Here is a 27465-nt window from a genome sequence, read left to right on the forward strand (position 1 = left end):
CTGCACAGAGGAATGGAGCTCTCTAGCGCTGCAATCCACCAAGTAATAAGTTGGTCGGTCAAGAATGAATTTCACAATTAAGAGGATAACAATCTTTTGAAACTTATGGCCCACACATCCTACACAAAACACACATAAAAATGTTATTTATTTACTTTCCTCTGTACTGCTATAACATTACAAATTCCACCGCAGTGGGATTAATAAAGGCTTATCTTGCCTTTAAAATTCACAGTAATTGTAAAGACTGACAATAAAGGCCAGTTTTTGTAACTGATGTAATAACAAAATAAGAGCATCGTAATGCCAATACACCCTAAACCATAAAAGGAAACCATAAAAGGGGAAAAAAAAAGTTTAAATTATTAAGAATATTTAGACATAAATAAAATCACTGTTTTTAAACAGTCCACATATCGGTGCATTAATGTTAATGGGGTCTATTTGCCTGGCAATTACAATGGGTCAGCAAAAAAATTGTAATAATGTAATTATCACGACTAGGGGTGGGCGATATGGCTCTGAAATAATATCACGATATTTCAGGGTATTTTTGCGATAACGATATACTTGGCGATATAGGAAAACTAAAATAATTCATTTATTTCAGGAATATAGTATAATAGTATAACAGATTAATCATAATGTGGCTAAATAAATAATATAGCATAAAATAATATAATGCAGCAAATAATATTGCAGAATATTTAGTGCATGCATATAAACTGCAAACTAAAACAATTATACAATAAATACACTTAAAGCTTCACAGTAAATAATAGACTACTTTTAAGACAGAACAGCCCTGTTATCACGATATGGATTTTTAATATCATGATATTTCTGTGTCACAATATATTGTATACAATATAATATTGCCCACCCCTAATCACGACAAGCCTAACTGTCCTAATTAAAGAATTACTTCTCTTTAAAGCTGTATCAGGATGCAATTGTATCATCTTTCATGCCTTAAATTGACAATATTGTTTGTTGCAATGCTTTTGGGGACCAATGTATTGTATTGGATACATATTTTAATTGTAAGATTTTGCCAAGATTATGAAACAAATCTGTAAGGGGTGTGTTATTATACTCGAAAAATTACATGTCTTGTTAAATGCAACTAGTTAATGTATGCAGTAAACTCAAAGCTTCTACCTTAAAATCGCAAACTATCTTACAAACCACGTATGAGTTCCCATTTAGAACCGATCACACAGGCTTCAGCTAAAATGCTGAAACACAACAGATCCCTGCTTTATTTTCTACCCACATGTGAATAAGTGAGTGTGATAAATGACTACAAGATAAAGCTAAATTATTTGGCGAAGGGTCCATTACAGCCCGATTCATCATACAGTATAGAGAAGGCTCCCACTGTTCTGTGTCAGACAGAATTAAATTCCTTGTGAAAATCAACCCATTTTTCTTACTCACAGTCTCTCTGTCTTACATAGACACACACACACAGACATGCTCACAGACAGCTTTTTCCTATCATCTCAAATCAGCTGTTGAAGCTCCAGACAAATCAATGACAAGCCCATCAGGATGCCTCCCCGCAGCGTCTAGACGGCCAGACCGGCACACGCAGCAGAGGTCAGGGAGGTGAAGGCCAGAACACATGACCTAGCCTCTGAGAAATGTGCTCAAAGAGGAATTTACTGCCAGTGCTGGAACCTACCAAAGACTGAGAGATCAATGTTCTGCACAGAAATATTTAAAGGAAAATACTGGAAATCTGCTTTGAACTACATATACAAAATAATACAAAATAATTCTAATGTTAAATGTCATAACCAATGAATAATATTGTTTTCTATTGTCCCTTAAAAAAAAAGAAAAAAAAATCATGTCCATATTGTTTATGGACCCCCATTTCCAATAAATGCATTATTAAATTAAATTAAAATAAGTAAAAACAACAAATGAGCTGGTTTCCCAATACTATCTTTTATGTATATAGTGTACAAACAACAAACTAAATTTAAACCATCACACTGATGAAGTCACTTCTAACAAACGCTTCTTTTATTGAAAGCAAAACAAGGAGTGAATCATATCAGAAGACTGTGATCGGAGGAAGAATCCTGGAGTTTCTGACTGGGAGACCGGGGGTGCCCCACCCATATATGGGTAAAGGAGCTCCCAAGAGAACATATCCCCCTGTTCTGTCTGGGTGGGCAAAAATCACCACCACCAACTTTTCAGTGCAATGCTAGTAGTGCAGGAATTAGTTAATGAAACAAAACTGGCAATTGAGGACTCTCCAGTCACCAGTCTCTTATATAGAAATTGGGACAAGATCAAAATGGAGAATATATATTAACCTGTGTGTGAAGACTGTTAAATGTAGTAAATGAGCATAATTCAGAACCAGACTACACAAGCTGCATGCTATTAGAAAATTAGCAACAGGCCATTTAAGCTGATGGTGTCTGACTGTGGCAAGTGCAATTGATACACAGGATCTAGATTAAATGCCTGCTTTTTTTAAATCAGAAAAGGAGGTTTTCTTTATCTTTTCTCAAGAGGGTTACATTTTATATAGATGTAACACATAAAAAACTCTTTCTGAATTGAATTTTCAGTATTTGAACAAATAAGTGGAAAGACTGAATAATTAATAAAGAACAATCCATATTTTTAACCCATATTGTATTGGCATGTCTGCTAGTATGCGAAAATTGTTCAATAGATTTTTTTACCTGTAGTTTTGTAATTACGTTTTCTTTGAAAAGAAAGACTAAATAAATTTTAGCTATATATTTTGTGAAAAAAGGTGGCAAAATGTATTAATTATTTAAAACAATTAATTTCAGTGCATCACTAGGATTTTGCAGATGCTTTATTTTAGCTTTTAAAGTGTCTTAGTCAAATTTGTTCCAGAACATTCTGGTTTGGCTGAAGCTGCACACATTGAACAACTGCTATTCCCACCTACCCGGACACATTCAGGCTTAGAGTACTGACTTCAACAATGCACAAGTGTTGCACTGCTGCATTGCAGGGGTTCTGAGGCCACATGCTACAGAATATAAGGTAATTTTTTTTACTACTGACTAAACTGTTTTACCTCCATTTAGCAAACTATTGGTTCGTCTTCCTGACCGGAAACAAGGTGAGAAAGGGTCAGCGTAATTTTGCTAAACATCACATGGTTAAAGCGCTTGCCGTGTCCTCTTGCTGAGCCGTTGTCAAAGACACACTGCATTGCATGGGGCAGCAGGGAGAGGGGGAGGAAGAGTACTGCAGAGTGCTGCAGTGGCCAGCATCAGGCCAGGGATCACACACACACACACACACACACACACACACACACACACACACTGTCTACACACATACACTGTCTACACACACTTCTGGGGTGGGGGTTACTTTAGAGGCTTCTCAAAGCTGCAACTATATTACAGCCAAGCAGTCCTTGTTCATGCACTAAAACCAGATGAGAGTCCTTAGCCTGGGTCTGCGAAGTGCCATGAATACCAATGCCAAGCAGTATTTAGACATATCGGCAACTTCAGTTGCCTTCACAGTCTTCACAGGAGCTCGAGTGCTACTCAGAATGCTAATAATATACAACTTCTGAACACTTTCTAGCAAAGATCTAATGTAATTCCTGACACAATAAATGTGTACTGAACGTACCACATTCAGAACAACATTAAACCAGACCAGGTGGGTTAAACTTAAATGACAACTTATATGTACATATTTCATATAAACATGTACAATGTATTTGTATAGCCTTCCATTTTTTTTTTTCAAGTAATCATTTTTAGGAAAAATTAACTCAAACTCCTCTCCCAGTTTTGAGCTTGGTCTGTTGAGCCATTCAGGCTGAAGGCCTTTCTGAACAGATGAATGGTTTCAGTCTGGTAGGGAATTGATAGGGGTGGAAAAAACTGTGCACACTTACATCATTATGATGCAATTTCAGCTTTTACACCCATTCGACTACATGGAGTACTACAGCAACCATTTGGCAACTGCCTAATGACCACCTAACAACCAATAAGCAACTCTACAGCAACTGTTTAGTAACACCAGAGCAACCAGTTGGGATATACTTTAGTAACTTCCTAGCAACACTTTAGCACCCATCACAATACCACAAGTCAACACAGGAAAACAACAGAGCAACCACTTGGGGTGCCATGTCAACCATCAAGCAACATCATAGCTGCAACCTAGCAACACCACAGCATCCATCCAGAAACCACAAATCAACACAAGCCAACAACAAAGCAACCACTTGGGGTACCATGTCAACATCAAGCAACATTATAGCTACAACCTAGAAACACCATAGTGACCACCTAGCAACTCCACTGCAACAACACAGCAATGTACATACTTAATAATAAGTATGTACATTAATTATATCATTATTAAGCTGACTATCCCTGCAGAGAAATGTTGTCAATAGAACAGGACACTCTAGAGCAGATAGGAATGAACCTATTGTCACCAAATCTAATGCCAGGTGTGGGCCAGAGGGGTATAATGCCCCAGCACTGAGCTGCGGAGCAGTAAAACTGTGTTCTCTGAAATGTTGCTCCACTCAAAATGTTTTGGATGAGATAGGGGTGAGTTGGGTAGGTTCAACACACTGACTGCACTAAAAGTATTGTTCCTGAATGCTTCCCTGGACAATAGATGCAGACACTAGTGTGAACACTGTGAGGTAAATAGGAAATGAGAACAATATCAACCATGCAAATAAAAATCTGAATGTAGTACTTATTTTATGTGATTTATTTTAATGATACAAAATATGTATTTTTAACTGAACACTAATTCTACCAAAAAGCTTGATTAGTGGCTCACAGTTATTCAGGACAGAAACTCCAAAGCTGCCCGCTTCCTTCTCCAGGATAAGCCCACATCTGAAGTGAGTAGGCGAGTGCACACCCACCTACTGCACAAATAATCATTAAAACCTACGGCCTGGCAGACACTGTTAACAGCGTAAGTCTTCCACAGTGATTCAAGTTACGCCTTTACTAGCAAATGTATGATACAGCATGCCTCTGCAGCCCGACTCGAAGCTCAGCAGAGAGCCCGAACACACGGTCTCGTCTCCAGCACTGCCAGAGAGCAGGATTAGAACACTCTTCAGGGCCCAGCGAGTCTCCATCTGTCAGCCCATAGAGGAGGCCGAGCAGGGGCCCTATCCCTACGAGCATGTCCCTGCCATATGGCCTGCCTCTCCCAGTCCACTAGTAAGAGAGGAAAAGGCCTGTGAACAGAGTATCTCGGGATTGATGAGTTTAAATTTGAATTAAACTTTAGACAAACTTTTAACACATCATAACACAGACTGTCTGTTTTATAGAGATGGCACAATACCAAGACTTCCTTTCCAATAATAAACTTCTTTTATAATAAGTTATTTGTAGTATGCACATTTCCCTTTGAGGGACAGTCAACTCCACCAACACACAAAATAAAACTTGAGTTAGGCAAGAACCTGATAATACGATATGACTCATGATACAGGGGTTACAAGTCAATATATTGCATTACACAAATACTGTAAGCAAGATGATTTGTGGATTTTTATGATCAAAGTTCATGGATGCATGTGTTAGTCTTCACCCTCCTGTTGTGTTGGGGCACTACTAGTGATAGGGGGAGTCCTAATGAGTGAGCTGGGTAATTGGCTATGTAAACTGGGGAGAAAATGTGGAAAAATTAGAAAAAAAAAATAAAAAATAAAATAAATAAGTCATAAAAACTGTCAGAGTATAAAGGCACCATCATGTACATTTGAAATCATATCTGATTAAAAAAAAGTAAAATGCCAACTACAACAATGCTATCTAATTTTCAGGGTTTAAACAAATATCTAAATAAACCACTGCCTGATATCAATTTACATGTAAACTATTAATTTTGAGTGTTTGAGAATGTGTTTTAAAACAGTACCTCAAAAATGATCGCCATACTTCGACATATCAATATTTTCTTACACCCTTAGCTTATGCATGCAGTTGTCAGTGGTTTCACCAGTTTATTCACCAGTAACTTTTTTATATGTATGTATCTTATTTGGTTTTCATTTCCACTAGTTTATGTATATTATAGCTACTTAGTTATAATTGTATGTGGAACTGCTGCACTGTTAAATATTCTATCATATCTTGTGGAAAAGTGTTTTTTTCCAAGCAAGGCAGTGCTAATATAGCATTTGGTACAGTGAGAAAAGGTGAAATCTGCATCACTCAGCACAAATCAAACAGGTCACACACACACAGGTCTGTGGAACATGTGGAAAACCTCAGGTATTGTATGTCAACATTCAATCATATTGAAGACTCTCCAAAGAACTTCTGAGAGGAGCTGCTTCTGGCAGCTGTGATAAGAATCTTAGAAATACAGATAGTACTGAGCAGTCAAAATGTTTTTTTTTTCTCGCTCTACATGATGTGGAAATCAATAAGCCGTGGCTGCTGTTGTCACTTACATTGAGTTTTCTTAACCCTGTGCAAGTCAGTCATTAACATTACAAATGCCCTGTGGTAAAATTCCATTATCCCCTTTTCCTAAGTATGATTAATATCTTTCAAATATGGCTTAAGATGCCTAGAAATCAATCAATAAACACTTAATATCTAAGTAAATGTTTTATATTATTAGAGAGTAATATGCAATTGGTACACAGCCTTAGTATTCATTTCTTGTTTTTGGGTTCCTCTGACAAGAAGTATAATCTGAACTTTGAGCCACTCCTAAGGGACACACTTTACACATGCTTTTCTGGACAAGCTAAGAAATACAGAACCATCACTCAAAGTGATATAAGCATGTGGACTGGCATGGCAATGTTACACAGTTTTCATGAATGCTGCTGTGCCTGCTTTACCATAGTGTAGTAATTGCCACGTTGAGAAATAGTGGATTCGACAATATGGCAAAAATATATCTTGATACTTCCATGGTACACAATATTTGACACAAAAAAAATACACAAACAAAATTAAAAACGCTAGTCATTACCTCTTACAACAGTTCTTGTGCACTATTTGCTGCATTTTATCCAATTAAACCATAATACCCAATATTGCCAAAATGCTCAGAAAAGCATAACAACTAACACAACTGGTCTAAATAACGGCACTGATGTCCAGTCTCTAAGTCTTTCTTAAGGGTTTTACACCTGCAGCCCTCTCACAGTCAGCATCGGACATTTTCAGTGCCAGGGGCACGATGACATCAGAGTCAGGGAGACGGGCTGCTTGGCATGTGATGTCAGACGGACAGACGGATCTCTGTGAGACAGGAAGCTCCTCCCTATGAGCAGCGAGTGTTCCGGTCGGGAGCGGGTAGAAATCTCAGCAGAGTTCCCTCTCATGCCAAGAGCACAGACTAGAAGCTAATGTGCACCATGGCTGGGTCTCAAATGTCAGGCAGTCAAATATTAATATGTGCAGCTCGACAAAATCACATCCCGTCCAACAAGCATTAGTTATTTCTAGTCCACCAGTTCATACTGGATTACTTTTACTGTAATTTAAATAAATTAAGAGATTTATATTTATTCATTTTAATGCTGTTTTATTCTGTCTTTTAGTGCTTCTTCAATTCACTGAAGCCAGAGGTCCTTCAGTAATAGCAGCTCTGTTCAAAATGACTGCAGAGTAAATCATAAAGTGCTGACGTAATGCCGATTTTGTTCTTTTTGTGTCCCAAAGAACAGGAGCTTTGGACATTAGCTAACCATCTGTGTTGTACAGTCATTCTAATAAAGAGGAAAGCAAATATCAGTAGAGACTAAAATAGACAAGCTTGTACTGCCAAAGTACCCATTTGGCAGTATTTTGGTTTACCACCAAATTAATGCAATAAATACATAAATACATAAATAAATAAATAAATCATATGGATTTGCTAGGTGTTTCCTATGTAATCTAGGGTCTATGTATTGTCATGATGTTGCTGTTGTGTTGCAAGGTGGTAGTCATAATTTGGCCTGTCAAAAAAAAAAAAATGCATGCACAATATTGTCCTCAATTGTCCCAGAAATGTAAAATAAACTTTACATTTTTATGCATATTTACACATTGGGATTTAAAATGAATTACAAATTATTAATCCTAAATAAATGTAACTCAGAAAATAAAATATATAAAAATAACCTTTTTACCGTGCTGCCCTTATAATAGGCTCTCCTGGCTAATAAATGCATAATAAATTGGCAATACTGATGTCATATATTGCTTGTTATGCAATTATCATTACAGGCATGGTCATGGTATTGCGAAACAGCCAGTTTGGTGCTGCATGTTGGTTGCATTAATTTACAATGTCCAACCGCAATGATTCAGTAAAATGGAATGTAACCCATTAGGTAACTGTGATAATTGCATCACCACCAAAACCAAAATATAGGGTAACTAATATAGTACAGCACGACTCACATATGGCACTTCAAACATAAACACTGACCAAACATAGTAACATGTATGGCTGTATTTCTGCCACTAATAATTATGAGGAGCAAATTACATTGGGTGTGGGCAGCATTACACACACAGCTGCTGTTACGCAAAATGTTTTTCTCTGTGATCATGTGATGTACTGTACATCTGGAAGTTGTTCCTGCCTATTTTGTTGTGTCCAAACTTCCTGATGAACGGACAAACAGAATAGATCCAATATGAAAAGGGAAAAAATATATTATATATTTATATGTTGGTTTCAGTTGAAACTATAGCAGTTGTGGCCATTTTCTGTATAGACGCATTTGGGAGATTTTTACATTTTTGGGTGACAACAAAGATATGCACGTTTATGACAATTTTCTTGTGTGAAAAAAAAACAATAGCACTGGGTTGTACCAGTGTGTAGCATGGATTCTAGTCTGTAATTTCCACTGTAAAACTGAACTAGACTTGTCTGGTGTTGAAACAGAGGCCTAGACTGTTTTGTGTTAACAGTGAATTATTACATAAACATTTGCTCAGAACCGTTTGCTACTCATACTAATCCAACTCAAACAGTACCCACCTATCTATTTAGTCTGTCGTTCCAGACTAAATAACTCATCTAGAAGCGTGGGTGAGCAAACAAAGCATGCTTTACATCGTACACAAGCTGTAGGATAAAGATCCCAAGTTAAACATGCAGCGAACATTCGTTCAGCCGTGGCGGCTTCAGAGCACGCTCAGACAGCACACACAGCGCTTTATGTAGACAGGTAAGGTGATGAGCCACTAACCTTAGCCAGCCATTTCAACCCCCAGCAGACTGATCATGTTTCTGACACCGTGCTCCACGTGCCACTACAGTACACTGTTACACTTGGCTAGGTGCCAGGCGGCATCACAAAAAAAAAAAAACACCTTAGCCTGGTGGAAGACAAGGACGTCACAAGAGCCACATAGAGTTATCTCTTAAACTAGGCAATGACGTCTACTCCATTTACTCCAACTCACAGTAATAAACCTGATGGGATAACTCCTGGAATTCATTTTATGTGCTCTTTAATTAAGACAGTATTCTTTATTAACCTCATTATTAAGACATGTAACCCCCTGCATGAGCTAATAGTGAGCTTTTAAATTTATACATGTTTGTGTTAATGATTACAGAGCTACAATGGCTATGTAATCAACGCTAAAGTATGTCTGTTACATACTTATAATTTCTACTTACTTAGAATAAAGTAACTATGAGCAAACGAGAAATAAGAAAAAGAGAGAAAAAAAAAGAGAGATTAGTTTTACTCTATGGACATATGTTAAACAGCCAATAGGATGAGATTTTTGGGGAACAAACTGGAAGTAAGCTCACAGGGTGCTTCGTAAATTACGGTTCGCTGAGCTGCTGCTGTTAAGACTGTTGCGTTCTCTGGCTTGCTCACTCATGCCATCTCCTGTGCTGGGGATATGGGACTATATATTTAAAATTTGGAGAAGAAGCTCTCTGTTCGTGCATTAGGTATTGATTGAATATTGGTACCGGAGACTTGGAAAGCTCTCGGAAAGCTGGTGGGCTATTCAACAAAGATTAGTACTCCTTATCATGTTTTACTGCACCCAAAGTCAATTTTACAATGGAGTGCTCCTTTAAGTGAGGAAAGTAATCACATTTGTCTTGCTTAAAATACAATCATTAACACACACTCCAAACATTCCAAAACCATCTTTAATATGACCCACAGCAATGCCAAAAAGCCATGGCACAGACTAGCCCACCGCTATAAACTCTGTGCCTTTAGCAGATTTATTTTCTATGGGCTCCACCAACAAAACACTGTGCCAGGTGAATTTCAAAAAAGGCATCCGAAACATTTCATCTATTCAGATGGTATCTAAATATCTAAACTCCAGAGATGATATAAGAAGGCAGCAGGTGGTGTAGTACATGCACCTCAGGCCAAAGCGGCAGCTTGTAAAAGGAGAGCACTGTTGCATTCTGTCTGGCAGTACCCGACATGGCCATGTCTATGTACCACAAGTAGGCCAACGCCTGCAGTGCACAGGAAAGAGCACAGCGAGCTGTGTCTGCAGCCATGGCGAATGCTGGTCACGACAGCCCAAGGCAACGCACTCAGTCCAAGTTTGGATAGAGTGAGCTGGCAGGCCCCCACCTAACACACACACATGCGCACACACAAAACTCACAGCAGACTCGCACTAAGGCTCAGTGACTTGCAGTTCTGCCTGGAGTCTTGTATGAACCACAGTCAGAAGAAACTACATGCACCAGTATTGAAACACCCCCCAAATTTTCCACTGCTTTTGGTTTAAAGCATACAAACAAAAGGTTTGTGTCTTTTAATCATGAACAGTTTCTTGATTTCAATTTTAGACCTACCTAACAGCAAGAAGCCACATAAAAACACATTAAAATGGCTATTTGTCTCTGCACAGATTGAGAAACTGCACTGATAATATAAGCTTTGTTTGGAGTCAACCTTCAAGAGGCAGAGCAGTTCCACTTTGGTAGACACAAACACATCCTGCAGCTTGAGATAAAAGCCCTGTGGACTGGGTTTGCCTCTTGTAAGCAGACATGCCAGGTCTGCAAATGTGCATTTCTCAACTCCAGTGGTCTCCAATCTGAGGAGATCACTGCACTGCTGCTTTTCATTTTCCTGGTCTTGATGTCTCTTGACTGAGTTACAGAGTTGTTTTAGAGGCCACAAGAACTTCAATGGGATCCAAGATTGCTCATGCATTGCTTTTGAATTCAATGGTAGCGGTATTAATAGGAAGTTTGGACACTTGTCACAAAACTTTAGACACCATTTATATCTAATCACTATAGGCATCTAGCGTATCAGGATTATATCTGTATAAAGCAAAGCCAATTTTAAACAAGTACAAATTCATACCACTTCAGGATGTAGTCTTTGGCACGTGTGAGTGTGGGAATTCTGGGCCGATGCCAATATCCGAAATTACATGTACACATTTGGCCAATTGTATTAGTGTGGTCACATGATACCAATATAATTCCAATATCAATGGATTACCCAGAATGCATGTAAATTAGGGATGCACAGTCACACAAATGATTGCCAAAACATATTCAGATTTCTTTTTTCCTGGCCAATTATGTTAACTGTTACTTTTTTTGTACTGCACAACGCACTTTACACATGCACATTCACTTTACTCACACACCTTGAACATGCATTCATACCATTGTACTCTTTAACTTTCTCTACTTAGTGTTTTCTTTGCTTAGCTTAACGTTTACTTATACTTTAGTGTTTATACATATATACATTAAAAAGGAGATGCACTTGTCTAGTGTTCATGCAAGTGTAAATGCATGTGGTTTACTTGGTTTAATGCTTGTAGAGATGCAGTACATCTAAAAGTGTCCAGACACATCTAAGTAGTGTTATTGACACAAGTATCCAGTTTCACACACACTGATTATATAATTTCCGCAGTATACCCAGCTCTAGAGAAGCCTGAAGCACCACTGCATACCTTTGGAATGAGCGTTATCAGCCAACCACAGGATCACAGTGTTTGCTTTGCATCTTCTGCGTGCACTCACAACAGAAGGGTACAGTATGGACAAAAAAGTGACATCCCAATAACATGTAAAGTACAATAAATGAAGATCCTACATTAGTTTAAACTTCTGAAAGGATTTTTCTGCATTTTTCCCCAGAATGAGAAGTAGAGTGGAGTGTGTGTTCACTGTGGACCTCTACCTAACTCTGTGATGTCAACCTTTTTATGATGTAAAGGACAGAACTTACCATTTACTTATGAAAGCATACTTATAGGAATTCAATTTGCATTGGTCTAGGCATTATAATAGCCTACACTAAATAAACCAATTGAAAACAGCATAGCTTTTATTGTTTAGCTGTTTTCAATTATTAAAAAAAAACTTTTTATTTTACATTTACCACACAATATCACTCCACAAGAGCTTGATGTCATGGACTTCTTAATTACACATTTCAGCAGCCACAACACACCTTTCAAGGTATTCCAAAAATTTTGCATTTACAAGGTGAGAACCTATAAATGGCACATAAATGCTAACCCAGTGTTTACTAGTGGAACATATAGATTTTCACCCAGTTTAATGGTTTAACTTAGCTAGCCACCCAACCCAGCCTGCAGCGCTGGACTTACTAAAATAAAGTTCAAGTTCGAGGTGCCAGACAAACCACATTGAACGCCTATAGATTAGCAGAGAAGCTAATGCAAATTAGTGGACAACAATATGTATGCTATAAAGTACAATCTTAACCAAGTAGCTGAGAAGTTCATTTGTAAAGTAAAGAATCAACAAAATTAACATAAGGGAGAAGTCTATTTGACTGTGCATCCTCAACCAAAACTTTACTTTACTAAAGGAAAGAGCCCCTTCATGTGAGAGTGAAAGCCGTCAGTGGACCCTAAGCCACCCAACGCAGCCTGCAGTGCTAACAAGGCTGTGATCAAGTTCATGTTCGAGGTACACTGCAAACATAAGGAATCGGAACTTGGCCACTCCAACTCATCCCAAAGGTAATTCAGTGGTGCTCCAGGCTGCTCCAGAGCTGTGCTTTACTGTGGAAATTATACGAGCTGTGTGTGAAACTGGATACTTGTGTCAACAGCACAACTTACAAGAGTGTGGACACTTTTGGACATACTGCATTTCTAAAGACGTAAACCAATGGACAAGTAAGTAAGCAAACAAAGAACTTACTTAAAACACGAGACAACTCCAGAAGATTCCAAATGGTGTTGAGCCCAAATATAGTTTACGAAAAATAAATAAATAAATAAATAAATAAATAAAAAGATAAACCAAAGTGACTTTGAATAGCAGAATAAATGAAAGAGAGTGAAAGCAACCAGTGGACACGACTGGAAGGAATCAGTGGATCCCTTAAAAGTGGTCTTCTCCTGCATTAATGCAACTTAGCAAGCCTCACAACCCAGGCTGCAGCACTAAAAAGACCATGAGCAAGTTCATGTTCAAAGTGCCAAACAGACCATACTGAATGCTTAAATCATAGTAGAGATGTTAGGACACAGGTAACTTGTCAACACCACAACTTATATGATGATTCTGGAGACTTTTGGACATATTGCCAGATGAGTGTGGACTTCAGGATCCAAATTTAAGAAGCTACAAAACTATTAAAAACTCTATGCATACAAAACAAACAAAAAAAAAAAAAAAAAAATATATATATATATATATATATATATATATATATATATATATATATATATATATATATATATATATATATATATATATATATATTAGGGGTGTCACGATCTCGATATTTTATCGAAATCGAATCAAAATGAGGTCATGGTCTCGAGTATCGAAGTCAAAAAGAGGATCGACGATCCCTCCCGCGCGCGCTACGCAAATAGCGCAGCGCGCTACGCAAATGGCGCGGCACCAACACAGCGCATCATGAGCGCAGCCCCGCCCTCAGTTCTGCTGTGTGAGAGACAGCTGCCTTTCAACCACGGAGGAGAAACTGAAAACGGATTTATAGAAATATAGACAGGGCTCTCAAGTTTTGAGTGTGATCACTGTTTTTTATCTGTCCAACGGGGGAGGGGGGGCGGGGGTTGGGCGCGCAGGTTTTGTATCTGTATCTAACGGAGGGGTGGGTGCGCGCAGGTGAGAGCGTGTGAACTCGCTGAAATGCGTGTGTCAGTGTGACTTGAGAACACTGACTATAGATCACAGTGAGGTGGATTAAAAATCTTAAACTTATAATTGACTACACCTGTTGCTTTCCATTGAATTAAAAAAACATCTTTCTCTCAGATAAAGTAAACACAAGCGTGTTTCTGACTAAAATAAAAGCTTTTCAGGAGAGATATAAGTTATGTGTAAATATTTATAAGACAATACCTGACAAAATCTGTTTTAATGACGTTAATAAACATCACTGTGACAGCGCTAGTCACAGTTTCACCACATCACTTATCTAACCAGCCTGTACTGATTTCTGCCCCCCAATAATGCTTTCAATGACCTCTAATAGCCTTTAATAGTCTTCAGTAGCCTTTAAAAGACTTACCTGGCGGCCGTGGTGTGTCCACTAAACTCCGTAGTTATAAACATCCTGAGGTTAGCAGCGCGCTAACTGACCTGTTTATAATGTAATCCGAGCAGTGACTCCGTGTCGGCTGTTCTAACCTGCTGCTGTTAGCTGCTTGGGCTGAAAGATGAACTGTAGTGAGCTGTATTATCCGGTTAGTGGGGTTAAAACCTTTATTTGTTTACAGAAACAGTAAAAACGGACTGGCTGAGCTCTGTAGCCCGTGGCTGGGCTTGTGCTGCTGCTGCAGCTCCGACTAGTGGTTGGATGAAGAACTGCAGCTTCATGTAAGTGAGCAGTTTCACCAGCCATCCACACACAGCTCTGATAAACTGCTTGTTTTAATAGTGCACACTGTTGCTACCAAAAAAAGTCACTAGATGGCATTACCATATATATCTTAATAAATAATAATAATAATAATATTTATAATATTTATAATAATAATAAATATATTATTTAAATTTTATGAGGCATAAAATAATAACAAGAAAAAAAAAACAAGAAAATCGAGAATCGAATCGAATCGTGACCCTCAAATCGAAAATGAAATCGAATCGAGGATTTAGAGAATCGTGACACCCCTAATATATATATATATATATATTAGTAAAGACAAAAAAGACCCCTAGTGAAAGATTGAGGGCCATCAGTGGACAAGACTGGAAGGAGTTGGTGGACAACAAACACAAATCTAGCTAGACACCAAACTCATTGTGCAACAATGACAAGACTGTGATCAAGTTCAAGTTCAATTAACCAGACAGACACCACTTATAGAAGAGATGTAAGCAACATAAGTGGACAATCTTACTGTCTATATAAGTTATTTTCACAAGGTTTACCACTATAAAACTCATACTACAAATATTAACACACACAATATATAAATACACACACATTTGCAAATACAGAAGACACAAAGTTAACATCAAGACTGTGATCAAGTTCATGTTCAGCGCACCAGACAGACCACAATGAATGCTGATAGTGAACATAAATTGCAACTTGTCTACTTCAACTTCTTTCAAAAGTATTCAGTGGGGTATAAAGTGTGCATAACTACACTAATCAAGACTCGTTTTGTATGTATGCAACCGTAAACCAACGAACATAAAGCAAGTAAAGTGCAATCACAATCAAGCAGTTTCATAATGGAATTCCCGAGTACCACTGTAGATTAAAGAAACTCACAGAAAACAGACATCACTCTAACTGTGGACAATATCTGAAAACCTCACTCTATAAAGGCAAAAATATAATGAGATAATAAATGCCATTGGTGAACTCGACTAAAATCAACAACACAGAATGTTGGTAGCATAGCATAGGCAATACAGAAGACACTATGTGAACATCCTAAAAGGTATTCATTGGTGCTTCAGAGCTGTACTTGACATAGGAAATTATATGGGCTGTGTTTGAAACTGGAAACAGAAACAGATGTAACTCTGAGTTTGAACAATAGACGTAAACTTCACATTATTTTAGTAAAAACAAATAGATGACGACTTAGAGTCACCGCAACACACACTAACCCACTAGTCCCCCATCCCAGGCTGCAATAATGACAATTTAGCACCTTGGACTTGAACTTCATGGTCTTATTAATATTGTTGGATGGCATGGGAGGCTAGGTTATTATAAGTCAATGTGTTTATGTCTAATGCTTACATCTTTTATACACTAAGCTGGGTAACTAGTTATATAACTTTAACAGACTTTTTTAAGATCACTGCAAATCATGCTTTTGGAATTTAGCTTCCCATGATAATTTTCTGCACCAATTTTGGAGTTAGCTAGTTAACTAGCTCACATTGTAGGAGTTTAAAGGTACAATACATAGTTAGTATTTTCTTACTAACTATGTGCTTACTTTATGTTTACCTATTATGACTTTACATTCCCTAGATTTAACATTTAACCCACACAGCAATGTAAGATTCTGTGGTTTATAGGTTATACTTGGGGTAACATTAAATCATGTTTAACAGTTACCACACAGTCATTTTAAAGAAAAAAAAAACACTTGTACTTTTAATACTGTAATCCTTATTTGAAGTTTTAATGTAAACTAATGCTGTAATTAATATTTAGGTGGAACTGAACATTCAAAGGAGTTGTGAGGAAATAGCTGTGAACGAAGAGGAGCAAAAAGCTATGAAGATTTACTAGGTTTAGCTAGCTTAACAGTACCTTACTCCAAGCCTAGTTATCTTGTTAGAGTTGGTGGACAAGTGGTCAGACATTAACACAACACACACAAATCTAGCTAGCCACCAAACTCAGCGTGCAACAATGCCAAGACAGATTTCAGTTCAATGAGCCAGACACACATCACTTATAGAAAGCTAATAGCACATAAGAGAAATAAGCAGTAAGTGGTAAGTAAGTGGACAATCTTATTGTCTATAAAAGTTATTTTCACAAGGTTTACCACACACAAAATATATAACTATAATTATATTTGCAAAATTAGAAGAGACAAAGTAAACAAGACTGTGATCAAGTTCATGTTCAGTGCACCAGACAGACCACAATGAATGCTGACACCATAGTGAACATAAGAAATTGGAAACAAAAGTATTCAATAAGATGATTTACCAGGTTTAGCTAACTCAACTATTCATATAGCTAGTTACTTTACTTCAAACCTAGCTAACCTAACCATACTAATTTTCTGCACCACTTTTGGAGCTTGTTAACTAGCTCACATGGTACGAGTTTAAAGGTACAATATAACGTTATATAGTTCGTATTTTCCTACAGGTATGTTCCCTTTACTTTACTATTTACTGACATGTTACATACCCTATATTCAACATTTTACCCCCACAACAATGTAAGATTATGTAATGTAAGACTACTTAATGTACCTTTAAAACTGTAGTCCTTACTTGTAGTTTTAAGGTAGTTAACCAATGCTGTGGGTAATACTTTAAGGTGGAATTGAACATTTAGAAGAACTTGTAGGGAAATAACTATAATTGAAGAGGAGCAAAGAGCTAAGAACATTTAATAGGTTTAGCTAACTCAAATGTTAGCTACCTTACTTCAAACCTAGCTAACCTAGTTAGCTACCAACGTTCATAACAAGCCCTACTGACTAATTATGTAGCTAGATATATAACGGTAGCGGTAACTAATAGATTAGCTAGCTATAAGTAGCTTTTGGCTATCTAATTAACTATGGCTAATTCAGCTACGCAGCAACGTTAATAATAAACATAAAGGTTGGAGCTTTTTAGCTAACGTTAACCTAGCTAGCTAACAAGCTATTTAACTTATATTTATTACTAGAGAGAAACCCCAGTAAAAATGAACAGTAACGTTAGTTTTTTTTCGGCTAGCTGAGCTGTTACAGATTTAGGAGGATGTTTATAAACTTAGCTAGCTAATGTAAAAACAAGTTATTTAGTTATTAAACCAAGCCGACTGTTTGTTTATATTTTAGTTTTCTGCATTAGCTAAAAAAAACAAACACTTTAAACCCGACTCACTCGACTAGTTTCTGCTTTATCTGCTCTTCTTCACACAGTCAGACTGATCCTGTCTCCACTCCCTCAGTTCAGAGGGAGCATCGATAGCGGTTCGTTAGCTTTTCTGGCTAACAGAAGCTGGGGCTGGAGAGTAAGACGGTGCCATTAACGCTAGCTTAGCTAACTTTAACTTTCCAGCCTGTCTGTAGCAGCTCGTCATATCCACACACTAGCTCCATATATCAGCTCCGCTGCTGCTATTACAGAACTAACCGACACAAGTACAAGTACACAGCTAACCTAGCTATTTAACTACATGTCTAATGTGCCCTAAAGTATCAAAGCCAGCCATTGAGAAATGTCATTGACTTACCTCTTACAGGAGTGAGTTAATCACACAAATCAGCGGAGAGAAATTAATCTAGATATTTATCTTATCTATATATCTGTCTGTCTGTCTGTCTGTCTGTCTGACTATCCGCCGCCGCTGCTGCTGGCTCTGTGATGATCCAGTGGCGATGACCTGGATTTCACTGCCAGACACGACACGGCGGAGTGGAATGGTGGAGGAGGAGGAGGAGAGGGGGAGTCTAAAAAAAAAAATAAGCGAGGCCCAGTGCCATGATCAGGCAGATCTATCCACAGAAAACATGTAAAACAGCTCCATCTGGCGGCTTCTCTAAAACAACTCGCTTACAGCCCATGGTGACTTACAGCCCTGGAAAAAAAATTAAGAGGCCACTTCAGTTTCTGAATCAGTTTCTCTGATTTTGCTATTTATAGGTATTTATGTTTGTGTAAAATAAACATTGTGTTTTATTCTATAAACTACGGACAATATTTCTCCCAAATTTCAAATATAAATATTGTCATTTAGAGCATTTATTTGCAGAAAATGAGAAATGGCTGAAATAACAAAAAAAGATGCAGAGCTTTCAGACCTCAAATAATGCAAAGAAAACAAGTTCATATTCATAAAGTTTTAAAAGTTCAGAAATCAATATTTGGTGGAATAACCCTGGTTTTTAATCACAGTTTCCATGCATCTTGGCATGTTCTCCTCCACCAGTCTTACACTATGCTTTTGGAAAACTGTATGCCACTCCTGGTGCGGCCACTCATGGCTTCCAGAGGTTTTCAATTTGGTAAAATCAAAGAAACTCATCATTTTTAAGTGGTCTCTTACTTTTTTTCCAGAGCTGTATTTGTCACAGATGTAGAAATCTCTTTCTCAGTCATTTTAAACTCATGATTAACTAAAGTTACCAATTAGTTATTTTGGCAGTGTGGACGGTGTGCCAAGTCCTGCTGGAAAATGAAATCAGCATCTGCATAAAAGTTGTCAGCAGAGGAAAGCATGTAAGGTTGCTAAGGTTTTCTGGGAAAACACTTAATACAGTATAACACAGTGGATCAACACCAGCAGAAGACATGTCTCTCCAAACCATCACTAAATTTTACATTTCATTTGGAAGGCTTCAGAGACACACAGTCCAAGCAGCTTGAGGTCTAGTGGGAAGTTTCCACAATCAGAGATGCTTTGGAGAGACATGCCATCTGCTGGTGTTGGTCCACTGTGTTATATCAAATCCAAAGTCAGTGCTGTGTTTTCCCAGAAAATCTTACACTTGGACTTATTTTAAAGCATGTAATTTACAGTCATGTGCCCACAGTAAGAAAACATCATGAATGAGCTGTTAACTGAATTTATAATTCATTATATCATTATATCATTATAATTCATTATATTATATTCATTATTATTATAATTTATTATAATATTAAAATTGACAAATGGACTACAACACCCACATGTCTTCGAAGGTTTTCTGTACTGAAATAAGCGTTAGTAACGTCACTCGTGCGACAGACTTTGTAGTCCGTTTAAGGTAAACGCCGGTAAAACAGTATTTCTGCATTTTAAATTAACAAACAGTTTATAATGTATAATGTAAGCGGTGTACGGTAAGAAACCGCATGTTACGTCTAATGATCTGTTTGTGCTTCTCCTCAAGTTCATAGAACAGACTACGCTCGGCTCTGAACGCAAACAGCAGGGGACGCTCATAACCCGCAGCTCTACAAAATAAAAGTCTTTAGGTTCAAAGTAAGCATGGAGAGAAGTCGTATACTGCCCTCTAGTGACACTCATGTACAATCAGAAGTGGCCAGATGATCTCTTTAAATGTGGTATTACAATTTTGAATGTGCTTTCAACCTATTTGCAGATCAAAATGTACTCAATGTTAAGATACCATAAAATACAGAATAATGTGTATCCTGAAATTGAATAATAATGTTATATTGCTGCCTTGTCAGCCATTCATAAATGTGACACTTTTCCAAAACAATTTCATTGCTTACCTTAATGCAATGTCAATGCAATTACCATAATGACATGCTCTCATCCTCCCCCTAAAAAATCTAACACCATGGCACTCTTTCCTAAAACAGCCCTGTTCAGAATGGCTGGCAAGCAGAAGGATTGTACACAGGCAAAGGGCACTTGCAAGTGGCTCTAAAAATGCACTTTTCGACAAGATGTTAAACAGACAGGTTTTTTTTTTTTACAGTTTTCTGGGCCTGTAGAGGCTTCGGAGACCCACATGTATGCACACAAGCAAAAAAAAAGCTTTCTGTAATAAAATATTTTAAATAGAGTAGCTTTTATGTAATCTGTATTTTGGCTGACTGTAAAAACTACAGAACAAAGTTTCACACTGTTTTGTACTCATAACAATCTTAAAACTGAAAAATAAAAGACATTGACTCTGTTTTTGCTTTTATTTTCAGTCATAACTTTATTTTAATCCTAGGTGGCACATGGCCAAACTGTACAATCCTCTCTTTCTGAGTCCTTGAGAGGCAGAGGAAGCCCTTGCTGCACATCCAGACAGAACACAGTGAAACGTTACATACTTAAATGTTACGCAACACTGCTGAGTGTTCTAGAGCCTGTGCGAAGGCGTTTCTAGATTTTGTTCAGTCTAGCTGTGGAGCAAAGTCTTGCCGACGAGATACAGAATTGTAGATACAGTGTGAAGATGTCTTCTGTTCTCCAGAGACCTGTACAACAGCTCGGGATTTCCATTCCAGTGGCTTTTCATCAATGTAGGCCTTCTTCTCATAGTACAATACAGCAGTCCCAGGCAGACAGTCCCATTATGGGCACTCCTGACAGTGCTGGCAGAACCGATCCAGCCGCTCCTTCACATCAGACCCTGCCGAGCTCCTCAGAGCTCCTGGCACCTGGAGGCAAGCTAGAGTGAGAGCATGGAGCCTGTGAGCGTACGGTGAATTCTAGTACAGAAGTCCGTGCTGGTGAGTGGCGGGGCGCCTGCCTGCTGCGGGTGCACTTCAGTCCAGCAGAAGCCCCTCCATGCTGTGGGGGAGACACCAGGCTGAGGCATGGGGGCTAGTGCGGCCGCGCCTGACCCAGCATCTTCAGTCTGGCCTGGTCGATCACGTCCAGGAGGTTCTTGGCGTCGACGGCCAGCGCGTGAGCAGCTGTTAGCATCTGCTTCTTATAGTCCTGCTGGAGACTGGTCATCACATACTGCTGTGCAAGCTTCATCTTATTAATCAGCTCAGCCAGGTCAGAGTTCAGCAGCTTTTGAGCCATCTCCACCTGAAACAGAGGAAATACAGTAGTGGATATTAGACACAGGAAAAATCTTACATATATAGAAATGTAAGTAATGTAAATGTTTGGTTTAACAGATTCAAGTTCTTGTTTTCCAACCTGTTAATTTTGACAATAATTAAATCACCATTAAGTATTTTTTCTTGATATTGAATTGTGTATAAACATTTTACTATTTTAATTATTTAAATCATATTATTTTCAACACATATTGTCCATATGTTTTACAGCACCACTTCAGTGTCCAGTGAGAACTAATTTGTTTTAATTTAAAATATCAAATATTTTTGGTTTTACTGGTGTGTGTGTGTGTGTGTGTGTGTGTGTGTGTGTACAGTTATCAGTAAATAGTACCTCTCGGTGTGTGTGAGCTGGAAGTAAGGGAATCGTTTCGTCCACTGTGGCCAGTAGATTCCTCAGTGCTAATCCTACTTCCTGCAAGACAAATCATTTTAACACGTCAATAAACAATAGTATAGACAACTATTTATAGTACATAGAGTATTTAGATGAAGAAGCACATAGAAGGATTATTTTACATTTAAAACAAAAACATTTGTAGTGAAATCTATTTTAAATGCAACATTTAATAGCTTATCTAAGAACCAGTTTAATTTTGTGATTTAGAGACACTAGACAAAACTGACACAACTGTGAAAATTGTGATACTGCAAGTATCTTTTAACATTTATTTTTTAATAATATATACACATTTTTTCTTTAAGAGTAAATTAATTACATTACAACAACTATTCCTTGGCTATAACCTTGGCAAACATGGCCAGCTAACTAACACTGGAGTGCAAATAATGAAACAATTAGCATCTGATACAAATAACATTATCATTGTTAAACAATAACAATTGGATAATTATATCAAGTGTAGTGTGTGTATATAGGTCAACTCAAGTTATCTTTATTTCTTCAGCACATTTTAAAGACGAGTGCCAACCAAAATGCTGTACAATATGATCAAGTAACAGACCTAATTTAAAATAAAAACTAGTAAAAACTAGTAAAAACACTTGCAATAAAAAAATTGTATGGAAGATCCTGATGACAAAGCAAAGTAGACCAAGACAAAACGAAACGAAACGAAACTAAACGAAACGAAACGAAACGAAACGAAACTAAACTAAACTAAACTAACTGCGTGATTTGTTTAAATTGGACTTAAAATATCAGCTGTGGCCCATTCCTTTATAAAGAAAATGGAAGACTGTTCCAAAATCTTGAAGCAGCTACAGAAAAGGCAGTCAGAACAGAGGTGATACTTTCCCCTTTTTAGGGATAAATGCAGCTGCATTTTGGAACAACTGCAGCGTGACCGACTTGTCTGACAGATACAGATACAGCGAGTAGCAGTAGTCAACACGAGAGGAAATAAATAAATAAATGAATGGGTAACCATTCCCAGGCCTTTCTTAGAGCTTAGCTATGATCCAAAGCTGTGGCAAAAAGAACAAAACATCCTTCAACAACTGTGATGACTTGTTTGTCAAATTTAAGGTTACTATCAAAGATGAAACCAATGTTTCTTTTATAGTCATGCACACACTGGTAGACAAAGACCTCAAATCATTGGCTACAGCATTAGCAGATGCAGGATTTTTTCAAAGTTAATAAATGTAATAATAATGTTCCAAAGATAAATATGTCATACCTTCACCATTGGCACATACTCCTCTGGTGGAGCCGGCTGGATTTTACTGGACATCTCGATCACAGCCTTCACCAGCCCCGTCACATTCTCATAGACTTTATCATTGGAGCGGTCCAGGTTAGCTGTAGGGGGAGAGCTAATCTCCTGAGGCTGGATCTAATGGAATAAGCAGAGAAAGACAGATATATTAATATAACATATAACAAAAAAGCATGTAGTGATAATACATTTGACAAAGCTTTATTTCTGCCTATTACTCTTATGTCTGCTTTGTAATAAACTGAACATATTTAACTGTCAGTAAATTGTACTGATTTTAGATATACAGCAGCAGAGAGACACTTTCAACCTTATTATTAATTCAATCTCAAATCATTTAAAATACTAAAATGTATGGTTAGATATTGTCTTGTAAATCACAAGCTAATTAGGATTAGCACTGTATAAGCCAACAGAATGCCATAACCCACAATAAAAACACAGACTAACCACAAGGAAATCTGAGTTAGCACTGAAAAAAAAAAAATACAAAGTGTCTCTGAATAGAAACTCTCCACATTAAAGTTTCCACAAGGGTTCTTATGGAAGAACCATAAGAATACTCTCGAGAGCACTCTCTAGTTAAACAACTCATCAACCACAAGATGTTTCATGAGTGCCAGCCCAGATCCGCCCTCTTGTTAGAATGAATAGCTTAGTCTCAGGCTCCCAATCAGTGGTCCCAACAACTAGCTATGGTTACGCACCATTTTCACACCACACAGCGTTGTATAAGGAAAGAGACCTTTAGTGCTGAGCTGGTCATTAGTAAGCTCTTGTTAGCAAGGGGTCCATGGTGGTGTTACATAGAAAAACTAAAGTCTAATTACCATCCCCGCTTAAACCAGAGTCTAACAGCTCAGTCAGACCAGTCAGACAATGGTTTACTGGCTGCCAGCAGAACACTTACTCTATGACATGTCTTTCAACTTTCAAAACACTCTGCAGATCCCATGATGTGGGTTTAATAAAGCATTTGGGAATAAAACTGAATATAAATGTTTAAAACCATGATAATGGTGGTGAAATGAATTTCTTTCCTCAACGTTGACAGACATACAGACAGACAGACAGAGTCACCCAGTGCTCTTACCCTCCATGGCTAGGAGTGCAAAACAGTGAGGCAGAGAGCGAGTGCAGTGTTGCACAGAGAGGAAGACAGAGAAGAAAAAAAAGAAGGAAAAAAGAAAGAGAAAAAATATAGATTAATGTACAAATGATACATACAAATGCATCATTTTCTTTTACATTACGAGAGATAAAGAGAGAGTGAACAAGAAAAATAGAGAAGGAGGCAAATATAATACTAAAACTTTAATGGTAAAATAGTAAACACAGCTTATGTAGATAATCAAACATTATATAAACATTATCTGTGTAAATCCTCAATATAAGTGTGTCTACATGCACTTATGCAGTTATCTACACTCGAACATCACATGAATCTGTGATATTATAGGCTGGTTGAAAATAGAAACCTGATTATTATCTTGAGTTTTCCCATTATCTGATTACTAGTACATGACTACCGTATTTTACTGACTATAAGGCGCACCAGATTATAAGGTGCATTTTAAGTGACAACAGTCAGGAACAAGGGTGTTTCCATGCTTCCCTTCTTTCCCATGCTTCCGTTTATTTACAGTAAGCTGAAATTTCCAATATTTTCAACAGCGCAATTAGCAGCAGCGCTAGCCATGGTTAGCAGCGCTTAGCACCAGTAAATGCTGCCTGACAGCACTAAAATGAGGATTTCTGAGTGTCCTGGTAACCCGGGGCGCTATTAGCTAGGGGTTCGTCCCACATAGCTTGTTTTAAAATGGTAAACATGCAGACTACAGTCCAATATACTCGCCTGTATATGGCAAAAGAGCTAGCGCTGCAGTTAGCAGCTAACGCTAATACTGCTGCACCCTTGGTGCTGGAGAAACTTAACTAAAACTCCTTTTTAAAGCTGTACTTCAGCGAAGTGCCTTTACTGCTCCTTACAACCTGACTGGTAAAATTCATACACAAGGTTGGTTGGTTGGTTGTTGGGGTTTTATTGCCACTCCAGCACAAAGTTGGCTATTTGTGGCATACACTTGGTTTTAAATGCGTAGATATAAATGCACAGTTGATTCAAATATTACATAAGCCTCTACATGTGTCAAATTTGATGTTTAAGATTAAGATCCGATAAAAACTTTAAAATCTTCCCTGGTGGGTGTTTTCATACACAAGGCGCAACGGATTATAAGGCACACAGTGGATTTTAGGTGCGCCTTTTAGTGCAAAAAATACAGTAAATGTAAAAGCCTTGATTGGATAACTGAAAAACAGCAGCTAAAAAAAGCAGCAGTTAAAAGTCTGTTATTTCTTGTTGATCCCACACTTCTTTCTAAATTATTCAGTTTGTGTCTCTTCAGACTGTCGAAGGTAAACTATGTGGTATATTTTGAATAAGTAGCCTCATGTTTATCAGCCTAAAGCTTTTAAACAGATGATTCTCATTTGTATACAGAATTTGCTGGCACATTCTATAATCCATTTTTCCACCAGGCCATGTAGTATTTCTAATGCTACTGGCACACAACCTTACACACTTTCAAGCTTCACAGTTGGCATGGTGTTCTTTTCACTAATGCCATTCCTCTCCTCCCCCAAACACAGCTTTGATATTTTGTCATTTGAATTCAGCCTGGCTTGTCTAAATGTAATGATGGACTGATTAAAAATGATTAGACTGATTTGGTACTGAGAGCTTTGTTAACAGTGGAGATAATATAGTTATGTGATAATATATTATGATTTTTGACTAATAAACACTTGCTAACCAGATAAATTAGAATTTCCTTCTGCTGTTTTTTAGGAAGTTAAAAGCAACAAAGAAAAAATGAAACATCATGCATTTATAAACTATTAATACAGCACTAACTAAACAAAAAGAACTACTGTGTAACACAAGTGTGCTGAGGATAGGCTGTTTTGGCCAGGCCTGTGTCCACTAACGTGTTACTGTACCTTGACTCCATCATTGTAGCTGTCAGCAGGGTTCAGACAGGCCGCACTCGCTGGATGGGTGGGGGCTCCAGGTCGAGGAGGCTTCTTTGGAGGAACAGCATGATCTGCAACAAACATCATTGGTAGACAGACTTAGCACAAAGATCAAAACCACTGTCAATAATTATAGTTAGACAGAAAGCTGACTTAATTAGACACTACGTAAGTGTGGTCATGCTTCTAGGAAGTGGAACTACGTGAAAAGTTACAACATAGACATGAATCATTTAATTCTTTTGTTGAATGTCTGTTTGGAATAGCATTCAGAAGAAATTATATCAAGCTCAGAAATGTACCTGCTTTCCCCACAGGCTGGTAGATGTGCTGGTTTCCTGCCTGTGTACAGAAATAAAAACACCATCAGTCAGTGTGAAACGCAGAAGTTACAATGTAGCAGCTCCAGCTGTGTTGTTGTGGTCAGACTGGAGAGCAATCCAGATGCCTGACATGCTTGAATGCACACACACAGTGACCACACCACAGAGCATCACAGAGGAGAGCCAAAAGTGGCAAAGTGGGCCAGCCCAGCAGATAGGCCTAACTGCTTCAACTAGATACAGAGGAACTAATGAGAAAAGGCTCATTTTTATTTGCATTTCACTTAAAAATATATATTTACTGCTGAGCAAAATTACAAACAAAAAAGGCAAAAAAAATCCATAATTCTCCTCAGAAGCAGAAGGTATGTTCAGGTATGTACAGTACAGCAGATGCAGTAGTACAGATAGTAAATATGTACTGGAGGGTAGAATTAACCTGGTTAAATCCTGTGACAACCCTAATTTAAATTAGCACACACTCACACAGTGTGATATCATGTTAGATGTGTTTTTTTTCCTTTTGTGTTTGAGAAGTTTAAACATGAAAGGCTACTTTTACATGTTAATCTAAATAGAAGTGCTTTAATCAAAACTTCAGCTTAAAGTTTAGTAGTTTTAAAAAAAAAATTAATATTAGATTGGTGTCTGCCAGTATTCAGGCATGCCTTTTTTATGTGGTATCATGTGAAAAAACAACATTTGGTACGTTTGGCATGACCAGTGGGATGAAAGAA

General features: G+C 37.8%; 2 protein-coding genes across 16 annotated transcripts in view; both read right to left on the reverse strand.

Moving 5' to 3' along the window:
• ldlrad4b (low density lipoprotein receptor class A domain containing 4b) overlaps positions 1–18587 on the reverse strand; it is an 87549-nt gene extending 68962 nt beyond the window's left edge. The window contains exon 1 of one of the 2 annotated variants that reach the window (XM_022673552.2): positions 18398–18587. The gene's annotated coding sequence lies outside the window, so the exon portion shown is untranslated. Of the gene's footprint in view, positions 1–18045; positions 18193–18397 lie in introns of those variants that run through there. The other variant, XM_049480329.1, reaches the window with a different exon arrangement.
• A 2211-nt stretch (positions 18588–20798) lies between these two features.
• The window catches only part of ptk2ab (protein tyrosine kinase 2ab), a 95494-nt gene continuing 88827 nt past the window's right edge, over positions 20799–27465 (reverse strand). For all 14 annotated transcript variants that reach the window (XM_049480187.1, XM_049480189.1, XM_049480188.1 and 11 more), the window contains 5 exons: positions 26708–26747; positions 26373–26476; positions 23331–23486; positions 22022–22102; positions 20799–21652 (listed from right to left, as the gene is read on the reverse strand). In XM_049480187.1, the coding sequence (XP_049336144.1) occupies positions 21440–21652; positions 22022–22102; positions 23331–23486; positions 26373–26476; positions 26708–26747 (594 nt within the window). In that variant the 3' untranslated portion in view covers positions 20799–21439. The remainder of the gene's footprint in view (positions 21653–22021; positions 22103–23330; positions 23487–26372; positions 26477–26707; positions 26748–27465) is intronic.

Source organism: Astyanax mexicanus, chromosome 6 (genome assembly GCF_023375975.1).
Source record: "Astyanax mexicanus isolate ESR-SI-001 chromosome 6, AstMex3_surface, whole genome shotgun sequence".
Lineage (NCBI taxonomy): Eukaryota > Metazoa > Chordata > Actinopteri > Characiformes > Acestrorhamphidae > Astyanax > Astyanax mexicanus.